This window comes from Copadichromis virginalis, linkage group LG11, assembly GCF_057382275.1.
Source record: "Copadichromis virginalis isolate Kocher_CV1m ecotype Utaka linkage group LG11, C_Virginalis_male_GT1.1, whole genome shotgun sequence".
NCBI classification, from domain to species: domain Eukaryota; kingdom Metazoa; phylum Chordata; class Actinopteri; order Cichliformes; family Cichlidae; genus Copadichromis; species Copadichromis virginalis.
The window spans coordinates 7752370-7776358 of NC_140628.1; the positions used below are offsets into that span (position 1 = coordinate 7752370).

Below are 23989 nucleotides of genomic sequence, written 5' to 3' on the forward strand. Positions count from 1 at the left end.
CCAGAAACGGACCGGACTCAGTAGTCATTTTCACAAAACCTTTATTCATCTTTATTCATCTTCATTTACGCATGCATCTTCTAGAAGGGGAGACGTGCAAGGCCGGTGTTCCTCTGCAGATCTTCACTCCTTTGTCTGTGAAACACAGTTTTGTCGAGCGACCCTATCATTAAACCCCCATGGTGTGCTGCAAACTCTGTGTCTGTGTGTGTATGCACGAGCACGTGAGTGCTTGTATGTGCGCGTACCCGTATGTCTATGTGAGTACACGTGAGTGACTGTATGCGTGTGCCTGTGTGTATGTGTGAGTGCACGTGAGTGAGTGTGCATGTACGTGTGGGTGCGTCGTAACAGTCAAAGCACTGTGTGTGTGTGTGTCTCTGTGTACTCAATCTACACCAAATTTCTTTACACAACAGAGTTAACATATTACAAACACTGAGACCCCCACTCTGCATCCACTGGGCCTCTTGTTGTCTTACATTTACATTTAAGGTGGAAAGTCTCCTGCAAACCTACTTCTAAGTTTATAACAATTATGAGCTTTTATTAAAGGTACAAGCATCAGCATCAGCAATCCCCAACTGTAGCTTCCTGTGTCCTTTTATGACAGGCAGACCCCCAGTGTCCATAAGATTCCTTTCCCTCTAAACAATTACACACACACGCCAAACTAAAACACGCAGACAAATCCTTCCCTATTCCTCTCATCTACTGCTGGACCCTCTTCTCTAAGCAAATTTAACACATTGTATTCTAATAATTGTTTTCTTGTACTCACAAATTACAGGTCTTGATGATGTGCTGCTCAAATAGGATGACATCCACAAAAGCTGTTTAATAAATGGTCAAGTTTCAAATTCTTGATAATCCAAACTGGAACCAACCTAGAAAAGCAACAATATTGTTTTCTCCTTCATTCAAAACCAAATGTCAGGAGTACTTTCAAGTCTTGTGCCAGTGAAATTGGACACTGCTTGGAAGAAAGCTCAGTGTTAAAATGTCAAACTTGCACTTATTTACATGATTGGAGGCCTCAAAGTGGCAGCAGCTGGTTGTGAAAGCATGGAAATCCTGGATTTAAGTACATTTCAAATCAAGTAAAATATTATATATTTTAATGTAAGTTGCTAAAATGTAGTGCAATTTGAAGTGCAAGTAACAATCCCTATCCTTAGAGATTTGACTAGTTTAAGGAAAAACTCTCCCAAATATGCAAAGGTCTAGAAAACACAAGAAGACAAATTTTAATTAACCAGGAAAGAACCTTTTAATATTCACATTCTCTCCTGTGAAAGTACACACTGCATGCCCTCACTGTGGTAAGAAACCAAACTCCCACACAGGCAGAGAGGTAGGGGGTGAATACTTCCTGCAAGGTCTGCACTACAACAGAACATGTAGCATAAAACAAAGCAGAAACAAACCAGATCCTAAAAATATAAATATGTAAGCCCGAATCTTTCAGATAAGCTGAAACATACATACACAATGTTTTTTCTATTCTGCCTTCACTGGGAAATCCCTTTCCCGGTCGATTTCACCTAATCCATATTTAAGAAAAAGGCCTCCTCTCATAATGTCACCATGAAAGCATTTCGAACACATTCATATGTGAGCAAAGAATGGCTGGATTGGGTTACAAGGATCTAAATCAATGTTGACATTTAGTATAAATAAAAAAGTGTGCTCAAAATTGTTCTGAAAGCTTGCTTGGCAAGCATGCACTTATGGTTGCTCAACAGTCTGATAAGGGAGAGTAGCTGGGACCAACAATTCTGGCCTCTATTACACTGTACAGGGTGGGCCATTTATATGGATACACCGTAATAACATGGGAATGGTTGGTGATATTAAAGTCCTGTTTGTGGCACATTAGTATATGTGAGGGGGCAAACTCCTCAGGATGGGTGGTGACCATGGTGGGCATTTAGAAGTCGACCATCTTGGATACAACTTTTGTTTTTTCAATAGGAAGAGGGTCATGTGACACATCAGACTTATTGGTAATGTCACAAGAAAAACAATGGTGTGCTTGGTTTCAATGTAACTTTATTCTTTCATGAGTTATTTACAAGTTTCTGACCACTTATAAAATGTGTTCAATGTGCTGCCCGTTGTGTTGGATTGTCAATGCAACCCTGTGCTGCACATCTCGTATCTTCACACCATAGACAATTGCCTTCAGATGACCCCAAAGATAAAAGTCTAAGGGGGTCAGATCGGGAGACCTTGGGGGCCATTCAACTGGCCTATGACGACCAATCCACTTTCCAGGAAACTGTTCATCTAGGAATGCTCGGACCTGGCACCCATAATGTGGTGGTGCACCATCTTGCTGGAAAAACTCAGGGAACGTGCCAGCTTCAGTGCACAAAGACGGAAACACATCATCATCAAATATCCAGTGGCCTTGAGGTTTCCATTGATGAAGAATGGACCCACTATCGTTGTACCCCATATACCACACCAAACCATCACTTTTGTTGTTCCAACAGTCTTGGAGGGATCCATCCAATGTGGGTTAGTGTCAGACCAATAGCGGTGGTTTTGTTTGTTAACTTCACCATTCACAATATAGCTTCATCACTGAACAAAATCTTCTGCGTGAACTGGGGGTCCTGTTCCAATTTTTGTTTTGCCCATTCTACTACTAGTGTATATTATGTTATCCAAACTTTGGTAAACTTACAATTTGTTCCTGAAATCTGTTGATTACCAAGCTGTCACATTATGGTGTGATATTTCAAACATTTTAGTTTCTGATACAGAGAAACAGAGTAGGCCAGATTTATTTCAACTCAGTGTTACAACCAAATATGTAATAGACACGATGGTCAACTGTGTCCATTTCATGCTTTGTCTCTCCAAAACACGAACTGGATACATATGCAGAAGTTGCATCACCAGCAAGGGGAAATTATATATTTAAAGCCATGAAGTTGGTAGTGAGCAAAAATTACATGAATTGCATTCCAGAGTGCTTAATCATCAGAAACAATTTAATTACTGCTACCAAATAATTAAACTGAGTCCTTAATCTCCCTCTGCTGTTACAGCAGATTACTCCAACTTAACACTACTTCTGCATACATGTCCTGCATGCACGCTTTCGAGAGGCAAAGCATCAAATGGACACGATGGACCAGCATGTGTATTTCACGCTTTGATAAGAGGTTGTCTGTTTTCACCTTGACTACTGGGATGTGGTTTCTACTCCTCTTACCAGATGTACCACCATGAGTCAATCCAGTTCCAGCATGGCCAAAGGTGAAAGTTGAAAGGTACTTGCCTGCTCATAGGAACATACCAATTTCTTGATAGTTCCTTGCTCTTTGTGCCCGCTTAAACCCCTTTCTATGTATTTTGATTGTATTTGACTGTAAGACCAGAGTCTTTCTTATTTGTTTTATTAGAACGGGGTTGTCAAAACATGAACTCGAACAGGGAACGTGTTAAAACATGGCTGTATTACAAAAACATGGGAAGACTGTGTTTCTGATATTTTCATTAATAGTGTAATTATGCCAGTCAACTCATATAAATATATAGATCTTCAGAAAACAGTACAGTACATACCGGACTGTGTGGAGTTCAACATTTTGATTGCTTTTGTGTAATTTTACTGAGTAAAGCAAAATTAGCATTCAGATCTGGATCCAAATGAACTACAGGGCTAGATTTTGTCCCAGTGCCAGGTCCTTAAACATAGCGTATCTGCTTATAAGTCTCCTGCGGCAAAAGAAACTAAACAGATACCACATGAATCAAAATATTCTTTTAATAGCGCTCCAAAAAGTCTGTCCCATCTGCATCCAAGTTTCCATTGTTGCAAAAATTCCCCAGTCCAGAAAACCGGGAAAACATGATGAATCTGTTCTGTTGGAAACCACATAAGGTTTTAATGTGTTGTCATTTAGTATCACGTACAGCTTGGTATTGAGCTTTTAGGGCCTGTTGTACATGACAGTTGGAATTAATACTGAAGAGATTAAACACACCAACACCTACACATACTGACTCATCCTACACATCACTGTAGTTCTTGGGAATCAATTTACCACAAATAACCTCTTCGCCTGAATGCACTCCTGTGATCTCAGAGGACAGGTTTGCCTTATCTACAGTTAGTTTCCATGGAAATACATTTTTCCTTGTTTTCAGACTCTCTGACTGATAACTGAATTTTAGATATTATACTAGTGTCATGATCCGAGTGAGCGGAGGCCGTATCTCTGGGGCAGCTATGTTTTCCCGTGATATGCTTGTCTATGGAATTTGTGATATATCGTATTGAATCTAGTAGTGCCAGTGATGTTGATCTGCTTGATATGAACCCGTACTGACTCTCTGTGAGTGGTTTATGTTTATCTGTACATTTTTCCAGTCGGTTCTTAAACAGTTTTTCAAGAATTTTTGAGAACTGAGGTCGCAAAGAAGCAGGCCTGTAGTTTGTGAAATGGTGTTTGTTGCCAGACTTGTATGGAGGTACAACGTTTGCTATTTTCATTCTGTCTGGAAATAGAACAGTTTGAAATGATATGGATTATAGATGTATGTAAATGGTTTTAAATAGCCTCAATGATGTTTTTAACCACTATCATATCAACATCTTTACAATCCAAGGATTTCTCACTTTTACATTTATTTTTTGTTTAACAATTTCAAAAGCTTCTATTTTCATCAACAGCTGTGAGGAACACTAAATAAGGATTTCTGTCTATTGAGGTATCCAGTCTTTCCTCTGCTTTCCCAGGATCAGTGATTGTTCCTGCTAAATTTGGTCCAGCAGTTACAAATTCTTTTCTTCATGGTCATTATCAATGAAATTCTCCTGTGGTGCAAACCCACTGCTTCAGTGACTCTCTGCCCCAGCACTGTGACAAGCCAGTCACCTGTGTTCACCTGTAGCCCCAGTGTTCCCCACACTGCTTTGTAAAAACGGTGATTAGCCAAATGTCACCCCAGTGATTTCCCTCGCAAAATTGTGTGGTATTCTTTGTTTAAAATAGTGTGTAGAATAAAGAATTGTGAATCTGATCGCTATTTGCACATTGGCATCTGGATTTGGGTCTTTCTCTTGTGGTGGTCAGAACAAGATGCATTTCTGGAAGTGCTGTAACCAGGTTTAAGAAAGTGATTTCTCAATGCCATGTGCCAACACAATGCAGAACAGCTAACTCAACGCTACTCCCACAGACGTCAATTATCACATTAATAGTCTTACTGTGGTTCCTCTAAAAAAAAGAGGGCAAAGCAGATAACGTGTAATTTAGACTCATTTAAAAAATATTTGTTTGATCTGGAAAAGTAGTGTGTTACGTCTTTTTAAGCCCCCTGTAAAGCTAGGACTATTTCTCATTAATCAGGAAAAACAGGAACAGCCCCAAGTTCCTCTTCAGAGCTGTGTCGAGCAGAGTATTCATTTAACGTTAACTAGCATTGACTTCATGAATCTCTTGACAGATGAAATTTTAACCACTGGAGAAAAAATTAAACTCTTTTATTCTTTCAATCTTTCTGAGTTAACTTTAATAAGGTTTTCCTCTAAACCATCAATTTGCCGTTGTCTACAACATGGGGGTCGTTTTTAAAACAGTTAACTAATCATTTGCAGAGGAATGGTTCATTTCAAGTATTTCAGTCAGGTTTTAGGATTTTTTTTGCAAGCTACAAATGATCTGGCTCTGACAGTGGGCTCATTTCTGTTCTTGCTCTGCTAGATCCCAGTGAAGGACTGGATAGCACTGATTTTATTACAGATATTAGTAAACATCATTGTTGTTAAAGGAATTGCTCTACAATAACTGGAAGCATATCTACTTAATATACTTGAATTTGTGCATGTAAATGGGGAGTCTTCCCTGCAGACAAAGGTTAATCAGAGGCCTACAGGCATCCATGCTAGGATCAATACCTTGGACAGTATTATTACCAAACACTGGATACATTTTAATTGCTATGTAGACGACACTCAGCTTTATTTATCCATGAAACCAGATGATATACATCAACTAGTTAAACTATAGGCATGTCTTAAAGAGGTGTCTGCACATAATCAGACTTTTGTCCACTCTTGTGTTCTTAGTGTTAGTTGTAGATCTTTTAGAATGAAAAGTCAGGTTATTGATTGATTTGCATCTAGAATACACACCTTGCTGAGAACAGAGGAAAAAAAGAATCTTCCCATTTAACTTTTTGTGATTTCCTGCCTCTTCTGAGATAAAAGAGGCCACCCAAACACATGAGATATTAATGGAAAGCTCAGGATGTCCTCCATTTAGCACATCAGGATTTAGGGTAGCTAAAATAAGAACAAATGTCCATTACACAGGACATAAATGAATAGTCTGGTTCTCAGGAGGATACAGAGTTAGTATAAATAAAAAGCTTGCCCCAAAGACATAAAGGCTTGGATGATCTCTAATGTCCTGTTTCTAAATTCAGACCAAACTTAGGTTATTGCACTTGGTCCTAAAAATCTTAAGAATAGTGTGTCTAAACAGGTATTTACTTTAGATAGCACTACCTTAGCCTCCAGTAAACACAGAGGAATTTTGGTGTTGTTTTTGACCAGGATATGTCCTTCAGTGTACAGGTCCTACAAATGTAGGACCATCTTCATGTATTTGTGCAGTATCTCTAAAATTAGAAAACATCCTGTCTCAGAGTGATGCTAAAAAGCTAGTTCATGCATTTATTCTTTCTAGTCTAGACTATTGTTATTCTAGATTTTCCATTTAAAAGTCTAGAAAGTGATGGTCTCTTTCTAATATTATTGAGTCTTAACCTTACAATGTAAAGCACCTTGAGGTAAATGTTGTGAAGCTGAAGTGAATTAATTTAAAGTGGCATAATAATGCCCACCTACTTGCCAGCAATTAATGATCAATAAAATTCACCACCATCAATCCTTTACCAGTTTATGCATAATGGAATGGGATGTCCGGTGTGGTTGTCAGTGGCCTGTTGGGACTCTGCTCAGGACAAACATGTACTTGCACATGCACTTTATGTGTTCTCAGTGTTTGTTGTAGATTCTTTAGAATGAAAAATCAGATATCCTAATTGATATTTGTCTAGAATATATACAGAGTTAGTATAAATCAAAAGATTCCCCCCCAATCGAGAAAGTTTGCTTAATATTGTTTGGGTCTGCATCAAGCCTTTCTATGATTACTTAAACTATGGAAAATATTGATATTTTTGGAACGAGGTCATAAAGAAAAATTGAGTCCAAAGGTCATATAACATATTTTCGGACTTTTTACAAAGGAATGCGTAAAACACAAACAACTGCAGTTTTGGAGTAGATACCAATGTCTAAAACACATGAAACAATAGTATAGTGTAATAAACAGCAATACAAGAGAAAAGACTGCTGGCCAGAATTATCATACCAAAATAGGATTCTGGTTAAAAACCCAGAAAATTCCCACTAACTAAAAAAAAGAGAGGAAAAAAAATCTATTTTTAGACATTAAGGGAAACTCACTGTATTTGTACCTTCTGCCTATAAAACATATTCTACTATTGCTGTCTCGTGGGATCTCAAAACCAAAGGCTCGCTGGGCCCTGACCTGTGGCTTTAGGAGCAAGACTCTGGAGCACTGGTAGAGAAGAGGGGTCGAGAGGCGGGCTGTGAGACTCTGGAGACTGTAAGGCTCGGTTCCAATGTTGGTAGAGAGCAGCATGTTCAGACTTGAGCAGACAGATGGGCTCAGCTTCATTACCTCTCTGTCACTGGGCTCAGTGTTTGTGCTGCAAACAGTGCCACACGTCTGTCAGCAAGCTCATCAGTCTCACACACACACACACAAACACACACGCACAGACAGCTCAGTGTTCCGGTATTGCCATATGAATACATTCATTTTAAAGTTTCATAGTCAGTCACTTTTGGTTACTTAACTGAAAAATTGTGAAGTGTGTGTGTGTGTGTGTGTGTGTGTGTGTGTGTGTGTGTGTGTGTGTGTGTGTGTGTGTGTGTGTGTGTGTGTGTGTGTTAATCTTTCATCTAGTAGCATGAGTTGGACATACAGACATGCAGTTGTGAAATAATCTCAGAACATCTTCTCAATTATTGTGCTTATAATGAGTTTAAAATGCTCGTTTCCAGTTCCATAGTTTTGCTTATGGACTCTAGAAAAGGTCTGCATGACTCACAGTACCAAATACTCCTTGTTTGTATTATGCTGGGCCTTGTTGCAGCTGCTCAACTTGTCACCGTCTGAAACAAGTTGTTTTAGCTCTCAGCAATGGTTTCAGAACCTGGTGCTCTGAAACCATGCAAGGTGTTACCACCTCCTCCACAGGCTAGAGTGAAGGGTCGAAAGGCAAAGTGTAAACCTAACCACCAAAAAAGAATCTCATTCTTTACTGGAAATGGCAACTACACAGTCACTTGTTTCAAAAAGGTGAGATCATTTGAAGTAACTGAACACGATTTATGGGATGACATGAAATACAGAGTTTGAGTGATACACTATTTGATGACTAGATTCTGTTGAAGCTCCATAGCAGAAGATAGAGACTCCAAAAACTTATTTTTTTATTGAACTTATGCATACACACTCCAGCCCTGATGAGAATGGACAACATAAACATCTGCAACAGAGATTACAACTGGAAGTCTCTGTTTAGTAACTATTACCTACTACCTACTGTGGGTCTTACAGCCGGTTTAGTCTTTTTATAACAGTCAGTGCACAACAGTGTCAATGCTGTCCCTTTTAATAGCTGCATAAAAAATGCACTGAAATGCTGACTGGAGTGAAAAACCTCAGCCGACAGGAAATATCTAAGGTAAGGTACACTTTTCACTTCAGAAGACACAGAATTGTTATGTATATTATAGAATTTCTTACTGAATCCCTTGCAAAAAAAATGCTAATCAGATTATTTCCAGGTGATCAAAATCAGACACTGATAAGAAATACTATTCTGTATTCATAATTCCAAGATTTTCAACACCACTAATGCAAAGGTGTAATCTGGGATGGGGTGTAACACAAAGTGAAAAAAAAAACCCTATTAATCACCGCATAGTTAACGTCAGTAAAACGCCATTTATTTTAAGATTAAGGCAAACCAACCAATTAGGATACAAATAAAACACAGGGAAGCGTCAGAGTCTCTGAAGCCAAAACAACAAACAAAACACAACTTTCTAGCTAAAAAAAGACCACTCTTTCTGCAAGAATACAATCTAGACAGCATACATACGAGTGGTGTAGATAATGTGATAGCTGATGTACCTTCCTGGTGCAGTGTTGACCTTTCCCGATGAACATGGTGGTACTTCTTAAAGGAGTTTCTGTTTTACTCTGTGTGATGACACAGCCTCCACCATGTAAAAAAAAAAAAAAGGTAAAATGGCCTGCATTTGTATAGCGCTTTACACTACATTCAGTCATTCACCCACACACTGGCAGTGGCAAGCTATATTGTAGCCACAGCTGCCCTGGGGCGCACTGACAGAGGCGAGGCTGCTGGACACTGGCGCCACCGGGCCCTCTGACCACCACCAGTAGGCAACATGGGGTTAGTATCTTGCCCAAGGATATTTGACATGCAGCCTGGGATCGAACCACCGACCTTTTTGCTGCTGTTAAATGAGCATTTTTGTCATTTTTGAAATATAAATTACTATAATCTGTTTCTTAATGTATTTTCTTTTAAAATACAGTGTGTGTATTTTTTAATATTGTAATTATACAAATCTGTAACTATGTGGATATTAGATAGTTTTTAGTAAAATAGAACCCATCTAGAAAGGCAGTGAAAGCCCTGTAACTTACTTTAAAATGAAATATGCTCCTTTAGTCTTATCATAAGGTGGCATAAACAGTGACTGATTTAAATATTCTCATATGCTCATATAATATAAATGGTGTCCCTTACAAAATAGCGATCCAAAAAGAGAGGTCTGTATTTTTTGTATGTTGTAAGAAAGAAGAAAAAAATTTATTTGTGAATGTAAAATATGTAATTTACTGTGTCCTGCAATCTTTAAATGTAAACTTTCTGGCAGTTCTGTATAATTCCAGAACATTTCCTGGCGAAGTTTCACAGATCACACACTATTTAAATATATAATGACTTGTTTACTGTTCCGATTTCCAGTATTTGGGTAGGCGGTTACACACACACACACACACACACACACACACACACACACAGAGAGAGAGAGAGAGAGAGAGAGAGAAAGAGAGAGAGAGAGCCCCTCCTGCCTCCTCCGGTTTCCTGTCAGAGCAAAGTGAGTGTGCTTGCTTATAAACGGTGTGAGAGAGTGTGTGTGTGAGTGTGTGTGTGTGGATGGTTCAGCAGTGACTCTCCAGCTGCTGAGCGGAGTGGAGCGCACAGCGTAGCGGACGCACAAAGCCAACTCCCTGGACTCTCTCGTACTCCGCGGCTCGTGTGACTGAGAATCTCGGGCAGGGGGACACAGAATCATGAAGGCACGGCGCTGCTCTCTAACTTTCCGCGGAGTTGTATCAGCCTTTCTCATATCTGTGCTGCTGGAGCCCGGGGCTGCCGGTGAGTTACACAAACACCGAAGTTTAACAAACTTTCTGCTTGTTCGCTGTCACGCGCTCTGGTGTCACTATATAACGTATTTAACGCGAACTCGGAGTTCTGGAGCTGAAGGGGGCCGGGGGAAAGCTTTCTCTCTGGCGCTGTTCGCGTGGCTCTCCGCAGAGCCGCGAACAGCGAGGTGTAACAGGTGACTCAGAGCGGGCAGAGACGCTTCTCAGCTCTGCTGCCCGTGCAGCCTGAAGCGTACCCACAGAGCGCCTCAGAAAACTTTCCCTCTCGCTGTCAGACCTTTCACTGCTGAGGATCACAGGTTTTAGCAGACCGAACGATTATTTTAAACAGGATTAGGAACAATGATAAAAGGTGTGTGTGTGTGTGTGTGTGTGTGTGTGTGTGTGTGTGTGTGTGTGTGTGTGTGTGTGTGTGTGTGTGTGTGTCTGTGTGAAAATAATGGTGCAAAAGTAAGCTGCGTTGTACAGAATCACATTTCTGCCTCTTGCGCATCCATAACGTCAAGACTTTTACTTAAAAGGGTCACTCCACCTATTTTAGGCTTGCATACAGCCTGAACAGGTTTAACGTTTCTTGTAAAACGCACTAAATAGTTATAATAGCATTATGGAATCTGTCAGCTGGAGACCTGTTAGTGCTAAAAGGCAAAAAAATGTGTGCATCTTCTGAGGTGTTCCGGTTCCTCGCTTTGATCAGAGTGAAGAAATGTTTTCATCCATTAGGAGTTTGACTTTTCTCTTTAGCTGTTTGCAATGCAGTAGTGCTTCTTTCCCTCCCAACATGCCAATTAAATAGATCTGGCCACTTTCCATCTGTGACACCATGACAGTTGTCATGTTAGTAAACCACAGAAACTTCCCCTTGTTGACAAGCGGTTAGCTCAACTGTAACAATGTTGACAAGAAGATGAAAACTGGAGTCGTGTATTTTGTTGTCCTCATTACACTTCTCCTTCCCTTCTCCCCCTCTCTCCTGTTTGTTCCTGCCCTCCTCCCACAGCAGGAGCCTATTTTGAACCTGGAAATCCCGCATACCACAAGGACTGTGTGGTCCTGCTGCATTACGTGTCACAAATAGACACACATGCACACAAGAGCAAGAAGACATACAAACTTGTACCCACATGAAGACACAAGCTCACACATAAACTTATTCCATGCCATTCCTCCAGAGCTCCTTGAGCTGCAGGAAGCTCCTCGCTGCTCTTCCACTACTGGACCAGCTTGACATTTTTGGTTATCCAAACAGCAGAGCTGGACTGTTTTTTATCTTCTCCTACTTTTTTTTGCTTCCGACTGATGTCAATAACAATCCGCTCAGCAGGATTTCACAAGGTTTCGTTTTCCTTCATTTCCAGGGAATCTTCATTGTGTTGAGGCAAATGTCGCTGTGCATTTCCTATTTCTTGTGCACAGTACTACGTTTAAGCATGGAAAATATAACTTTAAGCTGCCTGAGTTATGCTCCTTTGATTCCTTTTAACCATATTTGTCAAGTCTTCATTCTCAATACGCTTCACTGGAGCGTTCGGATTCTTAGAGACGAAGTAGGGATGGAGGAAGAGGGGAGGCCGAGAGAGGGAGTTAAACAGGAGGAAGATAAAGACAGGGAGGAATGAGAGGATTAGGGCCAAAGTGGAGTGAGGGGTGGATTAAAAGAGGTGGGAGGATAACTTTCAGGAGCAAAGGGGGAGAGCCCAGCCGCCTGCTGTGGCAGTTATGTGGCCCCGAGCTGCCTTCTGCCAGTTGTCTTTGCACATTTCAGTGACAGCGCTGCAGGGAAAAGAAGAAGGGTTCTTGTTTCAACTCAGATTATTTCACATTTTTATTTCCTGTGTTGCTCCAGAAAAGTGTCAGCAGTAAAATCTCTTTCAGGGTTTTTTTTATAGGATTACTTCTGAAAGCGCTGTAGCTTCACATTGAAATGTGAGCTCATTAGGCCAAGCAATGCTGTCATACCTGAAAGCATAGTTCTAATGTCATTATACTAAATGTCTTAAAATGTTGTTTTTTATTAATTATTTTACAATTTTTTACACATGAAACATTCATGAGTGAGTGTTTGAGCACAGAAATCTTTCACTTCTACTCACAGTAAGAATGCATTTAATTTGGAACAAATTAATTCAGAGCCTTGAAGTGATACAAACCTATTAAATGTTTGCCTGGTTTGCAGATTTTTCCCTTTTTCCAGCAGTCCTTCCTGTATAACGGTGATGAACTGCAGTCAGGTTTCCTGCCTGTCCTCCTATCCACACTAACGTCCTCAGTGCTTTGGAAAAATGGGGAAAGAGGAAGAGAAGCAGGGAGGAAACAGTTTAGCTGATGTGATAATGTGCTCTATATCCTTTAAGTTAGCATTTCTGTTTCTATATATATTCAATTCAAATTATTTCAGTTTTATTTATATAGTGCCGAATTGCATCAACAGTCACTTTAAGGGTAAAGACCCTAGAATGATATGGAGAAAACCCCCCAACAATCAAACCATCCCCTATGAACAAGGACTTGAACATGGTGGTACTTCTTAAAGGAGTTTCTGTTTTACTCTGTGTGATGACACAGCCTCCATACACAGATTTACTGTTGTCCAGATAATGTTAGAGACCACTGGATGTTATGGGATGCTGGATGTTCTTGCTCTAAGCAAAGAAGAAATATCAGTACTATAAAGTAGTTAAAATGATTTACGTCCATCACACCAGTGTACAAATATGTTTAAAAATGTTCATGACTTGTTAGTATTCCTGCCAAGGCTCACAAGAAGACATATCCTGTATATGCCAGTCTGGATGAAACCTTACACGAACATCATCACACAAATAGCAATTATTAACAGAAGTTAATAACCACTGACTCAGCCACTAACAATTTTACAGATGAAGCTCATTGATTCTTAGTGCTAACATTTTCTTCTGCAACATAACACTATTTAACATGCAAATCTTTAACATGTCAAATTGTTTGCCAAAAGTGAACAGTGATGAAGTGGCTCCTCACTAGCACCAGTGCAGGCACTGACAGGGACAGTGCATTTTTGGAAATGCAGTCTAAGATTATAGGTGGAGCCTTCCGCCACCAATTGATGGTTAGCTCGTCTCAGTACGTAGTACGCCAGTCCTGCCATTAGGCCATTGAAGTTGCTCAGGTCAGTTAGTGGCCGCATTGTGTTGGCTGATTGAAATGGATTTTAAACACCATATCATTTATGCCCTTCTAAATCATTAAGCACAGTTGCTGCTAGAAAAACTGTTTAGCATCCAGAATTTTATAACACTCTTATTAAAAAATGTGTACTTAAGCATACTCCATCTGGATAGTAGATACTTCTCAGTCTTTACTTTCTCTGCCACTAACGAGTAGGTATTTATTGTGGTTATTCATTGGTCTGACTGCCAGATGGAAGTCAGTCACAGTAGCATGATTTCCCTCCTGCAGCACAGAGAGATATTACATTTCAATTACCGCTCCTTCAGAAGCCATCAAGAGCATAGTTAATGACAGCCCACACTTTTCCCCTCCACTTTCTCGAGACGCACTGAGGTCACTTGTGTTTTCATACTATAATCCTTGCACAAGGACTCGCAGCAGGGAAAGAGTGCAGCAGTAATAAAAAAAAGACGCTTTAGAAGAGCTTTAGCAGCTGGAACAATGACCCAAATCACAATGCAGACCTTCATGCACAGTTACCCTTTAACTTGCTGCACCAGTCTGCTGAAACTTCAAAGTTAAAGCTCTAAGGCTGCCAACACCACCCATCGAAGATCAGAAGTGCTGGTAACCTAAATTCAGAATTTAAAGTGATTTTTCTTTCCTAATCTTTGTTAAGGATTCTGTTATACCCTGTGCAAAAATAGACCTAAAGTCACTGTTAATGAGCTCTTGATGTGTAGTCAGTATTGCACAAGAGCACAATAAAGATCCATCACCATCGTAAAATATTTGTGCTCAGCGTGTAACTCTAGCTGTGTTACTTATTCGGATTGATGTAGTCTCGGTGGCACTTTGCTGCACTAAATCAGCCACTTTTATTTGTCTCTGAGGTTGTGTGTGGGTGTGAGCGCTCTGCTATTTCACGCTCTCTGTCCTGTTCCAAACTAGGCTCAGTGTGATGGAATGTGCCTTGAAAATATATTAACTGTGCTTCCTGTTAAATGAATAACCCAGTCTGTGCAGACTATGATCGAGTGTCACCCACCCATGTGAACACACACTGCGAGTTGAGGCCTTGCAGTTGGTACTGCATAGGGAAGGTAGCGAGCATCTGTGCATCTGGAAGCCAAATCCCTACTCTGGTCTGGTCGGGTTTTACACTTTGACTTTGCAGAGTTGATCTGACGATAGTGCAGACTGCAGTTGTTTTGTCTGTACCTGAGATTTCAGGCTTGTGAGGGCTGTTGTTGTTTGGAGCTGGGGGCCCCTTTCATCAGATGGAATTGGTTATCTATCATATCAGTCGTCATCTTTCTTTACTCACTCTGTGAAGGAGTCTTTTAAGGATGTGTTTATCTGAAAAGTAAGTAAAGGAAGTAATCTAGGAATTCTTTACAGCAGTGTGGATCATTAGCTCAGGTAGAGAGCTTAAGTGGAATCTCATGACCGGCATAAACTGCTTTATTTGCACTTCTGAGTCAGTGATTGTGAATGATTGACTCAGAAGTAATTGGACAAATACACATGATGTCAAAGTAAATCATGATGCTCTCCCGCTGCGACCACTCTCGTGCCATCCTGTTGTAGCATCCATCTGCTTTTAGTCTGTTTCTCGGTAAGCAGACTGCACTGAGTTCAGAAGACTGACTACCTCATCTGGTGGTCAGATTTTCGAGCTCTTCCTCCCTGAAACCTGCTATTGAGATATATATTTTACATCTTTGACCTGCTGGAGAGCAACCCATTTCCACCAGTAATTCAATTACATTTTCAATTCAATTTTATTTATACAGCACCAAATCACAACAACAGTTGCCTCAAGGTCCTTTATATTGTAAGGCAGACCCTACAATAATAGAGAGAAAACCCCAACAATCATATAAGCAAGTTCTTTGGCAACAGTGGGAAAGAAAAACTCCCTTTTAACAGGAAGAAACCTCCAGCCGAACCAGACTGAGGGAGGTGTAGCCATCTGCTGCGACCAGTTGGAGGTGAATTGATGAAGACAGGACAAAGACATGCTGTGGAAGAGAGCCAGAGATTAATAATAACAAATAATTAAATGCAGAGAGGTGTTTAAAGACATAGTGAGTTACAAAGGTGATTGAAGAAGAAAAACTCAAGCTGAGCACCTGAAAGATGAAGACTCTGCCTCCCATTCTACTTTTGGTCATTGGACTCATTCTTATATAGCGCTTTTCTACTCTCCCGGAGTACTCAAAGCGCTGTATACAACATGCCACCCATTCATACCCACTCATACAAGCACTTTCTTCTATACTTAAGTGCAATCTATGCATTCACACACAGTCAAACTCCAATGGACGCATCAGAGAGCAACTTGGGGTTAGTATCTTGCCCAAGGATACTTGGCATACAGACTGGGGAAGCCAAGGATCAAACCATCAACCTTCCAGTCAGTAGCTGATCTGCTCTACCACATGAGCCACAGCCACCCTTTTCACTAGCTGGGCTCACAACCTCAGGACGGCGCGGCACGAAAACGAGAACAGGTGTCATATATAGACAAGAACCAGAAGGGGAATGTTTGGAGGTGTGGTCCCACTCCTGAAATTCAGATAATTTATGTCTAATCAAATACTCAACAAGTAAGCCCGCAGTCTAAGAGTGAAGTGCTCTAATGGGGTTATATGGTACTATAAGGTCATCAAGATAAGATGGGGCCTGATTATTTAAGACCTTGTATGTGAGGAGCAGGATTTTGAATTCAATTCTGAATTTAACAGGGACCCAGTGAAGGGAAGCCAATATAGGAGAAATATGCTCTCTCTTTCTAGTCCCTGTCAGTACTCTTGCTGCAGCATTTTGGATCAACTGCAGGCTTGATCCTGATATTAATGAATTACATTAGTCCAGCCTAGAAGTAATGAATGCATGAACTAGTTTTTCAGCATCACTCCCATAAGAGTTTTTCTTTCTCACTGTTACCAAAGCACTTGCTCATTGGAGGTCATATGATTGTTAGGACTTTCTCTGTTTTCTTTGCATTATTATAGGGTCTTTACCTTAGCCTCCTAGGACCTGGCGTCCACATATGTGGACATCACAAAATACTCAATTTTACTCTACAAGCGCCCCGATATCCACTTACGAGGACATTATACTGCTACTGTTCTCTCGAAATTTTAAACGAATATCCTCATATGTGGCTCTCATTTTTCTTAGAAACAAAAATTAGGTTAAAAAAAAATCTGGTAATTCTTTGTTTTTACATTCATCGGGCCCCAATCAGCCCAAATATCAAAGAGAAATTAAAAATGCATGCCGTGGAAGAGTTCGGGTCTTAGGAGGTTAGAGTATAAAGCAAAAAAGGTAGAAAAAAGAGGGAAGAACCCCCCCCCCCCCCAATTAAAAAAAAAAACCAAATAAAACTGAATTGAATTGAAAATTGACTGATAATTCAAAAGAAGGGCACCTTTGTTCAAAGCCGATTAGTTGCCCCTCATTAGCAGCCAATCTCAGCAGCAGTGTGTACCTGAGATAACCCAAAGAGCTGTGGATTCATTATAAGTTTAAATGGCAAAATAAGGACAAGTGTAGGAGAGCCACTAAAAGCTTACCAAGGAGCATACCAAGTATCTTGTGCTGAATCCTCTGAGGTTTGAAATATTATCAGTTTTTGACGATTGCTACGTTCCCCCATGCTGAGGCATGATCTGGATTTTCTGCACACTGTTTGTTTACTATGATAAAGCTTTTTTGAGAATCCATAAGACTTTTGCCAAAGGCAAAATGCCTTTGACGTGTCTGTAGTTTGAAGTCTAGTTTCACTATGATCAATACTAGCTACATTGCCCACAAAGTTTTTAGTGATAAAGAAAACATATTCAAATTAGAAACATCAGAAAGGGTCCAGGCTGCAGTAACTTGGGTTTTTTTGAATTTTAGAAAATAAATAATGGGTATTGGGTATTTTATTACGAGTCAGATTCAAGCGGCTCCACTGCAGTTTTTGGTACTTCTGCTCATGAGTTCATTTTTCAGCCCCAAATCTTGGTTTTAACCTGAGGTGTAGGAAAAGATTAAAAGTTCAAAGTTCTGCTCAGTGAAGCTGAACCATGACAGCCTTAGGAGCAGACCTCCCAGCAGAGGAAGGCTTTCAACAACACTAAAACCATCCATGTGTACCACAACACCTGCACACTATACACAGAGCTTCTGTCCCACCCAGAATCTAAAGATTATTTGAACACGAAGCCACACAGAGAACTCTTCCTGCCCTTCCCAGATTTCAAAATACAGCCATAAAGCCTAAAAAGCCCTATGTCGTCTCAGGAACTGTCATATGACATCGTGGCTTAGCTTTGTTTTTTACATTTTCTCCTAGGCCAGCAGTTTGGCAGCTTGGAGCAGACAGGTCTGTTCATGTCACGAAGCAGGGAAAGATCAGAGAGGCGTAGGCGGGTCGAGCCACGCAAAGGAGAACGGCAGACTGTGCTGATTACACGAGCCACCGTACCACATGCAATACTTCTCAGATAACAATCATACAGAGATTAGATCAAACAATATCTGAAAGCTGATTGGGTTTTTTTGTGAAGAAGAAATGAAGACAGAAGAGGCTGCTGTGGACGTTTGTCAAGACGGAACATGAAAACCGATCTCAGCTCAAACTTTGTAAACATGAAAAACACATCTATTAAATGACAAACGACATCACGTGACGTCATTACCACTTCTAAGTCTGTGGCCCTGTTTCTAATGTCGCTACATCATGCGTCAGATTCTTTGAAAACCTTGTGAGTCACTTGCACAGTTTTTAGTCACAAATTGATTCTTTTATCTCTAACTTCCTATAAAACTTAACCGTTTACAACATAAAAGTACAAACTGTTTTTCATTCATGGATTATAATTTAAAAAAGACTTTGATTTATCACTTTTGAGTGCCTTTCTTTTAGTGTACAGTGTCACATGTACCTGGCAACAAAAATGCTCACATGCAAGTTTATGGTTATGTATCTGAAGCATCTAGAGGAAAGAAAATGCTGTCGCTTGATAAAGGCTGACTTTTCATTTAGTTGTGGTTGTCTGTATTGGTGCTTAAGTGTGGTTTTGACCTGTTTCTGTATAGCTTCCTGGTTTCTGTAGGACTCATTTAGCTCATTTGTGGTGGCTGATCCAGGTACAGAGTGTGGCTGTGAGACGGAGATGTTTCCCTGCTAGTGGCTGTCTATGTTGACACTTCATGGTTCAAACCTCATTTAGGTCAGGCAGATGATGCTTTCATGTTGCTCCGCCCTACTGTTTGTGTAACTAAACTTTAAAAAAAAAAAAAGAATAAAGACCTTACATACCAGATGCATAAAATCTGTGCAATTATTTTATGTGTTACAAATGTTTTTCAGACTCACCTATTCTTAATGTAGTACTAGTGTCACAGGACAAATGTAAATAAAAACGTCCACCACTACTGAAGTTGTCAAACTATACTACTACTAGTTGCTGCTCCGGGTCAGTCACCAGTGTGTAAATATATTACATGCCAAGTTCGTGCTCAAAAAATTTGGAAATGCGTGTCGTTTTTTCACAAACATTCAGTGTGTAAAGGTGTTTATTCACCAGCCTCTGATATGTGAAAAGCTCCATTGAGGAACCCACAATATTAGCAGTGCAGAGACCATTACAAACATGAAAGAGGAGTGAATAGTTTAAGTAGCAGGAAAAATAATAATATGAAATAGCTTGCTAACATTTCCCTAATGTGAACTATTCTTTTTTTATGCCTGAGACAAAAAATTACCAGTCAAATACTACTAAAGAACAATATTACCGAATTCTGTTTCAGTACTCATGATATTTAAAAATTTTCAGCTGTAGTTATTCATTTAGATCAGGGGTGGGGGAACCCCAGGCCTCAAGGGCCGGTGTCCTACAGGCTTTCGATGTGTCCTTGATCCAATACAGCTGATTTAAATGGCTAAATTACATCCTCAACATGTGTTGAAGTTCTCCAGAGGCCTGGTAATGAACTAATCACTCAGGCGTGTTGACCCAGGGTGATATCTAAAACCTGCAGGACATCAGCCTTGAGGCCTGGAGTTCCCCTACCCCTGATTTAGATTGTATCAAAGATTCTGAGCACATCTTCTGTGTGCCATTTATGTATATTGTTTTTCCTTTATACTCAGACCTGCTAACCTAGGGAATGCACTCAACTTTACTAAGAACACACTGGTCCCCCTTTGCCTTCAAAAATACCTTATTTCAACCATGATAGAGAGTGAATATACTCTCATTACCTTCATTTTTGTCGTAGCATTTGCTTTCATGTATGCGTAGGTGTTAGTAAAAACACGATAGCTTAAAAAGTTTTGAATGAATTCTCATAAAACTTTGTTAACAACACAGTAAACTTTGCTACCAAGGTCTTCAAGGTTGACTTAATGAATTATTGGTCAAAAACTGACAAAAAGACTTGTGTGTCATGTGTATTGTGAACGTATAGAAAGTACTGTATAAAGATTTAAAATCGTGTCACGTTTGACCTGTGACCTCTACTTCAATGTCAATAGATATATCTGGTCAAAGTGATAATAATCCTAGAAAGAGCTATTTAAAACAATGTGTCTTACTACCATTGTTTGTAATTACAACATACAGGCATATAAGGGGAATGATATGGGGAATTCTCAATACCACCTTATTTTAAGACCTTGCTAAGATAAGATAAGAGATAAGATAGAACTTTATTAATCCCTCGGGTGGGTTCCTCTGGGAAATTCGACTTCCAAAAAAAGCACAGCAACGACCAAAGTTACAGTTACAGAACTGTTATATATATATAAAAAAAGGTGCGGTGTTGCAGAGCTACTTGGAAAGGCTGCCGTCACTCCAGCGCCATCTTTTAATTACGATTGCTGTGTAAATTAGAGTAACAGGTTATAACCTGTTACTCTAATTAGAATACGTGTACAATGTTAATAAATGAGTATTAATTTTTTGGAAGACAGGATAAACTGCACATGTACAATATATACATATTAGTTTTATCAAAATTGGTTTCAACAGGTCAAATAACAAAAACCTGCACTCTGCGATTGTTTTTACTGAACTACAAACTCCTTAAAGTACTTTTCAGTACTGCTCAGACAATGAGCTGCCTTGGCAGAGGTTTGCACTCTCTCAGTGCTTCTTGTTACTAATATATTAATTTGTTTTGTCTTGACTTTTTAAACTGCAGTCTTATTCTATACCTACTTTTCTCATTTGTTAATCATGAGCTCTTGTTTAGTTTTGGTTCACGTGTAGCTTGGTTATGTGGTGCATTTTGTTTCAGTATATCATTATTGTCCTTACACTGTGCTTACAGCACATCAAACATTTTTTTTGTGAATCGATTTTTCAAAAAAGTTTGGCTGAAACTTTAGGTCTTTAGGCAGAACTTTGGTAATGTTTGGAGAGTACAATTCCAGGAATTTGCTCCAGCAGTCATAACAATGTCAATGCTCTGAACATAAAGCCCACAATGTGATTTTGTTCTAATATATATAAAACAATATATCAAATTTGTGATAGTGCTTGTGTTTCTTGTACAGGCAAAAAAAAATTGTGACTTGCTGTATGGGACAGCAGCACTTGATGAAACATGAAACTAATGCGTGTTGTTGTGTGTGTTATTTGCAGGTCTTGTTTTTCAACTACATGAACTTTGTAAGTTCTGTGATGTGGAGCTTACCTCCTGCAATGGCACAGGTATCTGCAAGACCAACTGCAGCATCTCATCCATATGTGAAAAACCAACTGAGGTCTGTGTTTCTATCTGGTAGGTATCCAAGAGAAGTAAGCAATCTTCATCTCTTAGATGTGATTAACTAAGTGGATGGTATCCTGATAGTTCTTAAGGTATACACTGTTAAACATTATACCTCAATGTGTGTTTAAGGAGAAGGAACGAGACAAACTTGTCCATCGAAACTCTCTGCCACAACCCAGCAGAGCCATTGTACGGCATTACCCTGGATGACTACAACAGCACCACCTGTGTGATGAAGGAAAAGAACACAACAACGGGGTTGGCTCATTTCTGCTCCTGTAAAGGAGCAGAGTGCAACGAAGAGCTAATATTCTCCCAAAGTGAGTACCTAAAATTTTGAAGAAGCTTAAAGCTGTAATTAGATTTTCCTGAAGCCAAGGAGAATAATTCCTGGAGTTCCACAGTTTAGAATGTTTCAGCTCTTTGCTTTGGTTTCACAAACTCCAGCTTCAGTGCTCACATCTACTTCTTGCAAAATGCTAGCCAGTAACTGTTAAAAGTAGTGGTTTGCACTTCCATTTATCAGAAAATTCCAAAGGACTGTAGCTTCCGGTAACTGTTTGCTAACACCATTAATTTCACAACATGTGCCTTGAGACAGTTGTTGTTGAGAATTGGGACTGAACTCTGTGTGTGACAGTGTTTACAGCTACCTCAGCTCTTTCCTGAGGCCCAAAACCTAATTACTGCTGCTTTCAAGTCTGATACTACTTCTTAATGATCCAACCCTGCAATGCCTTCCTTACCTGGTCTGTGACACTTATCCCCGCGCGCAGTTATACCTGCAAAAAGATCACCAAAAACAGTTTACAGACATGCAGGCTCAGCAGCTGTAGGGACCAAAATGTATTTTTTCATTATTGTTCTGACTCACATTTGTCACGATGGTGATATCAGTTTCTAGTAGTTGCTACAATGGGTGTGGTTTCACCTTATTTACCTGGTTGCTCAACAGGTGATAGGATCATTGAGGATGGAGAGGGTAAGTAGGGCTCAGGTATTTTCTGCTGACCGTCTCCTCTGGTCCTGTTTTCATCACTCATTGGCTTATGGCAATGTCTTGTTCACTGCCAATTCATTCATTCATTCATTTATTCTGTTTCCTTCGATAACATCATCATCCGTCAATTCGTAACTTGTTGGAAACTGTTGTGTAGTGCTGTCACAAAAAAGTTTGGTTCCTTCTCTTGGACTTCTTTTTTTGGACAGCAAAAAAGTACAAAGTACAAAAGTACATTCTTTGAAAAATGCGGTGTTTTATATTCTGGTCTCAGTATTTGACTACACAGGAAAAAACACCAGCTTTCAGCTAACCAAATGCAGTTAAGTGTGACACAGTTAAGAGAAAAAGACGCATTTAGCAGATAGATTATTTTATAGTGGCTGCACAGCCCTTCCTGCTGACATGCTTGGCCAGTTCTAAAATGGACCGGCTGTTAGAACAGCACATCTGTATTCCTTTGTCAAGTGTGTCAGTAGCTCTTTGATTCTCCACATTATTTGTTCAGTCATTCGCCCATCCCTGGTACTTTCATTTATTGATACCCGTTCATTCTGTCATCTTATCACCCCCACCTTCTTCTCCTCCTACGCTAAGCTTGTTTCCAACCACTGACAAGGAAACTGCTGTGCGTACCTTGGCATGTACAGTAAAGCTGCTTGCGAAGTTCAAAATGTTGTGGGCCTACTTTTTTTAGGGTCTCATTACGGTTGCTACTGTCTTGTGGAATGATTTGAGAATCCACCGTCACCGCAAACAGGAAGTGGAAACGCAATACTCACACGTAATGATGTTTGGGGAATCCTCAGTGTGGTCATAGAAACACAGCTGGGTTCTGTGTGCCTCTCACAGTGCTGAGAGGAAAAAGTGGGTCTTTCTCAGTGTGTGTGTGCACGCGCGCATTGTCGTGTAGGCCAGCCGCACTGTAGAGCTCAGACATATGGTTTCCTGTCTGTGTTTAACTCGAATCAGAAACATCTCTTGCACATGGTGAAAGGCTGCGTAGACTTGCAGCACCTCTGTGATGAAGTACAGCTGTTTACTGTTCTCCTGCGTCAGTCTTCTTCTTCCCACCTTATTGACTAAACCGTATCTTTAAGTTGCTTTGTGCACATGCTTCAGCTAATGTGGGCAGGATGGTTACAAACTGAAACACATCAAAACACCTGCGAGCTGCATTTGCTAAGCCTGAGCTGCTGCTTTGTTTCCTTTAAATTCTCACTTCATTTGTGTCCCTAACATGTAGCAATACCATGCAGAGGCTTTTGGATTCATGAGCTTTGACAAGTCTCAGCCTCCTGACATTCAGTTGTCTACCTTTGTTGCATTGTGTCTGTATCTAGTCACTTTCAAAATCACAGCTTAGACAGGCTACACATGCCATCTTCATTAGGTAAGACTTGAAAAGTGCTGTACAACATCTGTACCTAAGTGCTTTCGATCTGAGATTCACACTCTCATGAAAAGGTTGGAGACCAACTTGTGCCCAATGATACTTTGATCAATCCAT

General features: G+C 40.1%; 1 protein-coding gene across 2 annotated transcripts in view; it reads left to right on the forward strand.

The window, feature by feature from the left end:
* The first annotated feature begins 10269 nt into the window (after positions 1–10269).
* The window catches only part of tgfbr2b (transforming growth factor beta receptor 2b), a 44437-nt gene continuing 30717 nt past the window's right edge, over positions 10270–23989 (forward strand). Inside the window, exons 1-4 of one of the 2 annotated variants that reach the window (XM_085472928.1) lie at positions 10270–10539; positions 21350–21488; positions 21609–21799; positions 22435–22461. In XM_085472928.1, the coding sequence (XP_085329054.1) occupies positions 10455–10539; positions 21350–21488; positions 21609–21799; positions 22435–22461 (442 nt within the window). In that variant the 5' untranslated portion in view covers positions 10270–10454. The remainder of the gene's footprint in view (positions 10540–21349; positions 21489–21608; positions 21800–22434; positions 22462–23989) is intronic. The other variant, XM_085472929.1, reaches the window with a different exon arrangement.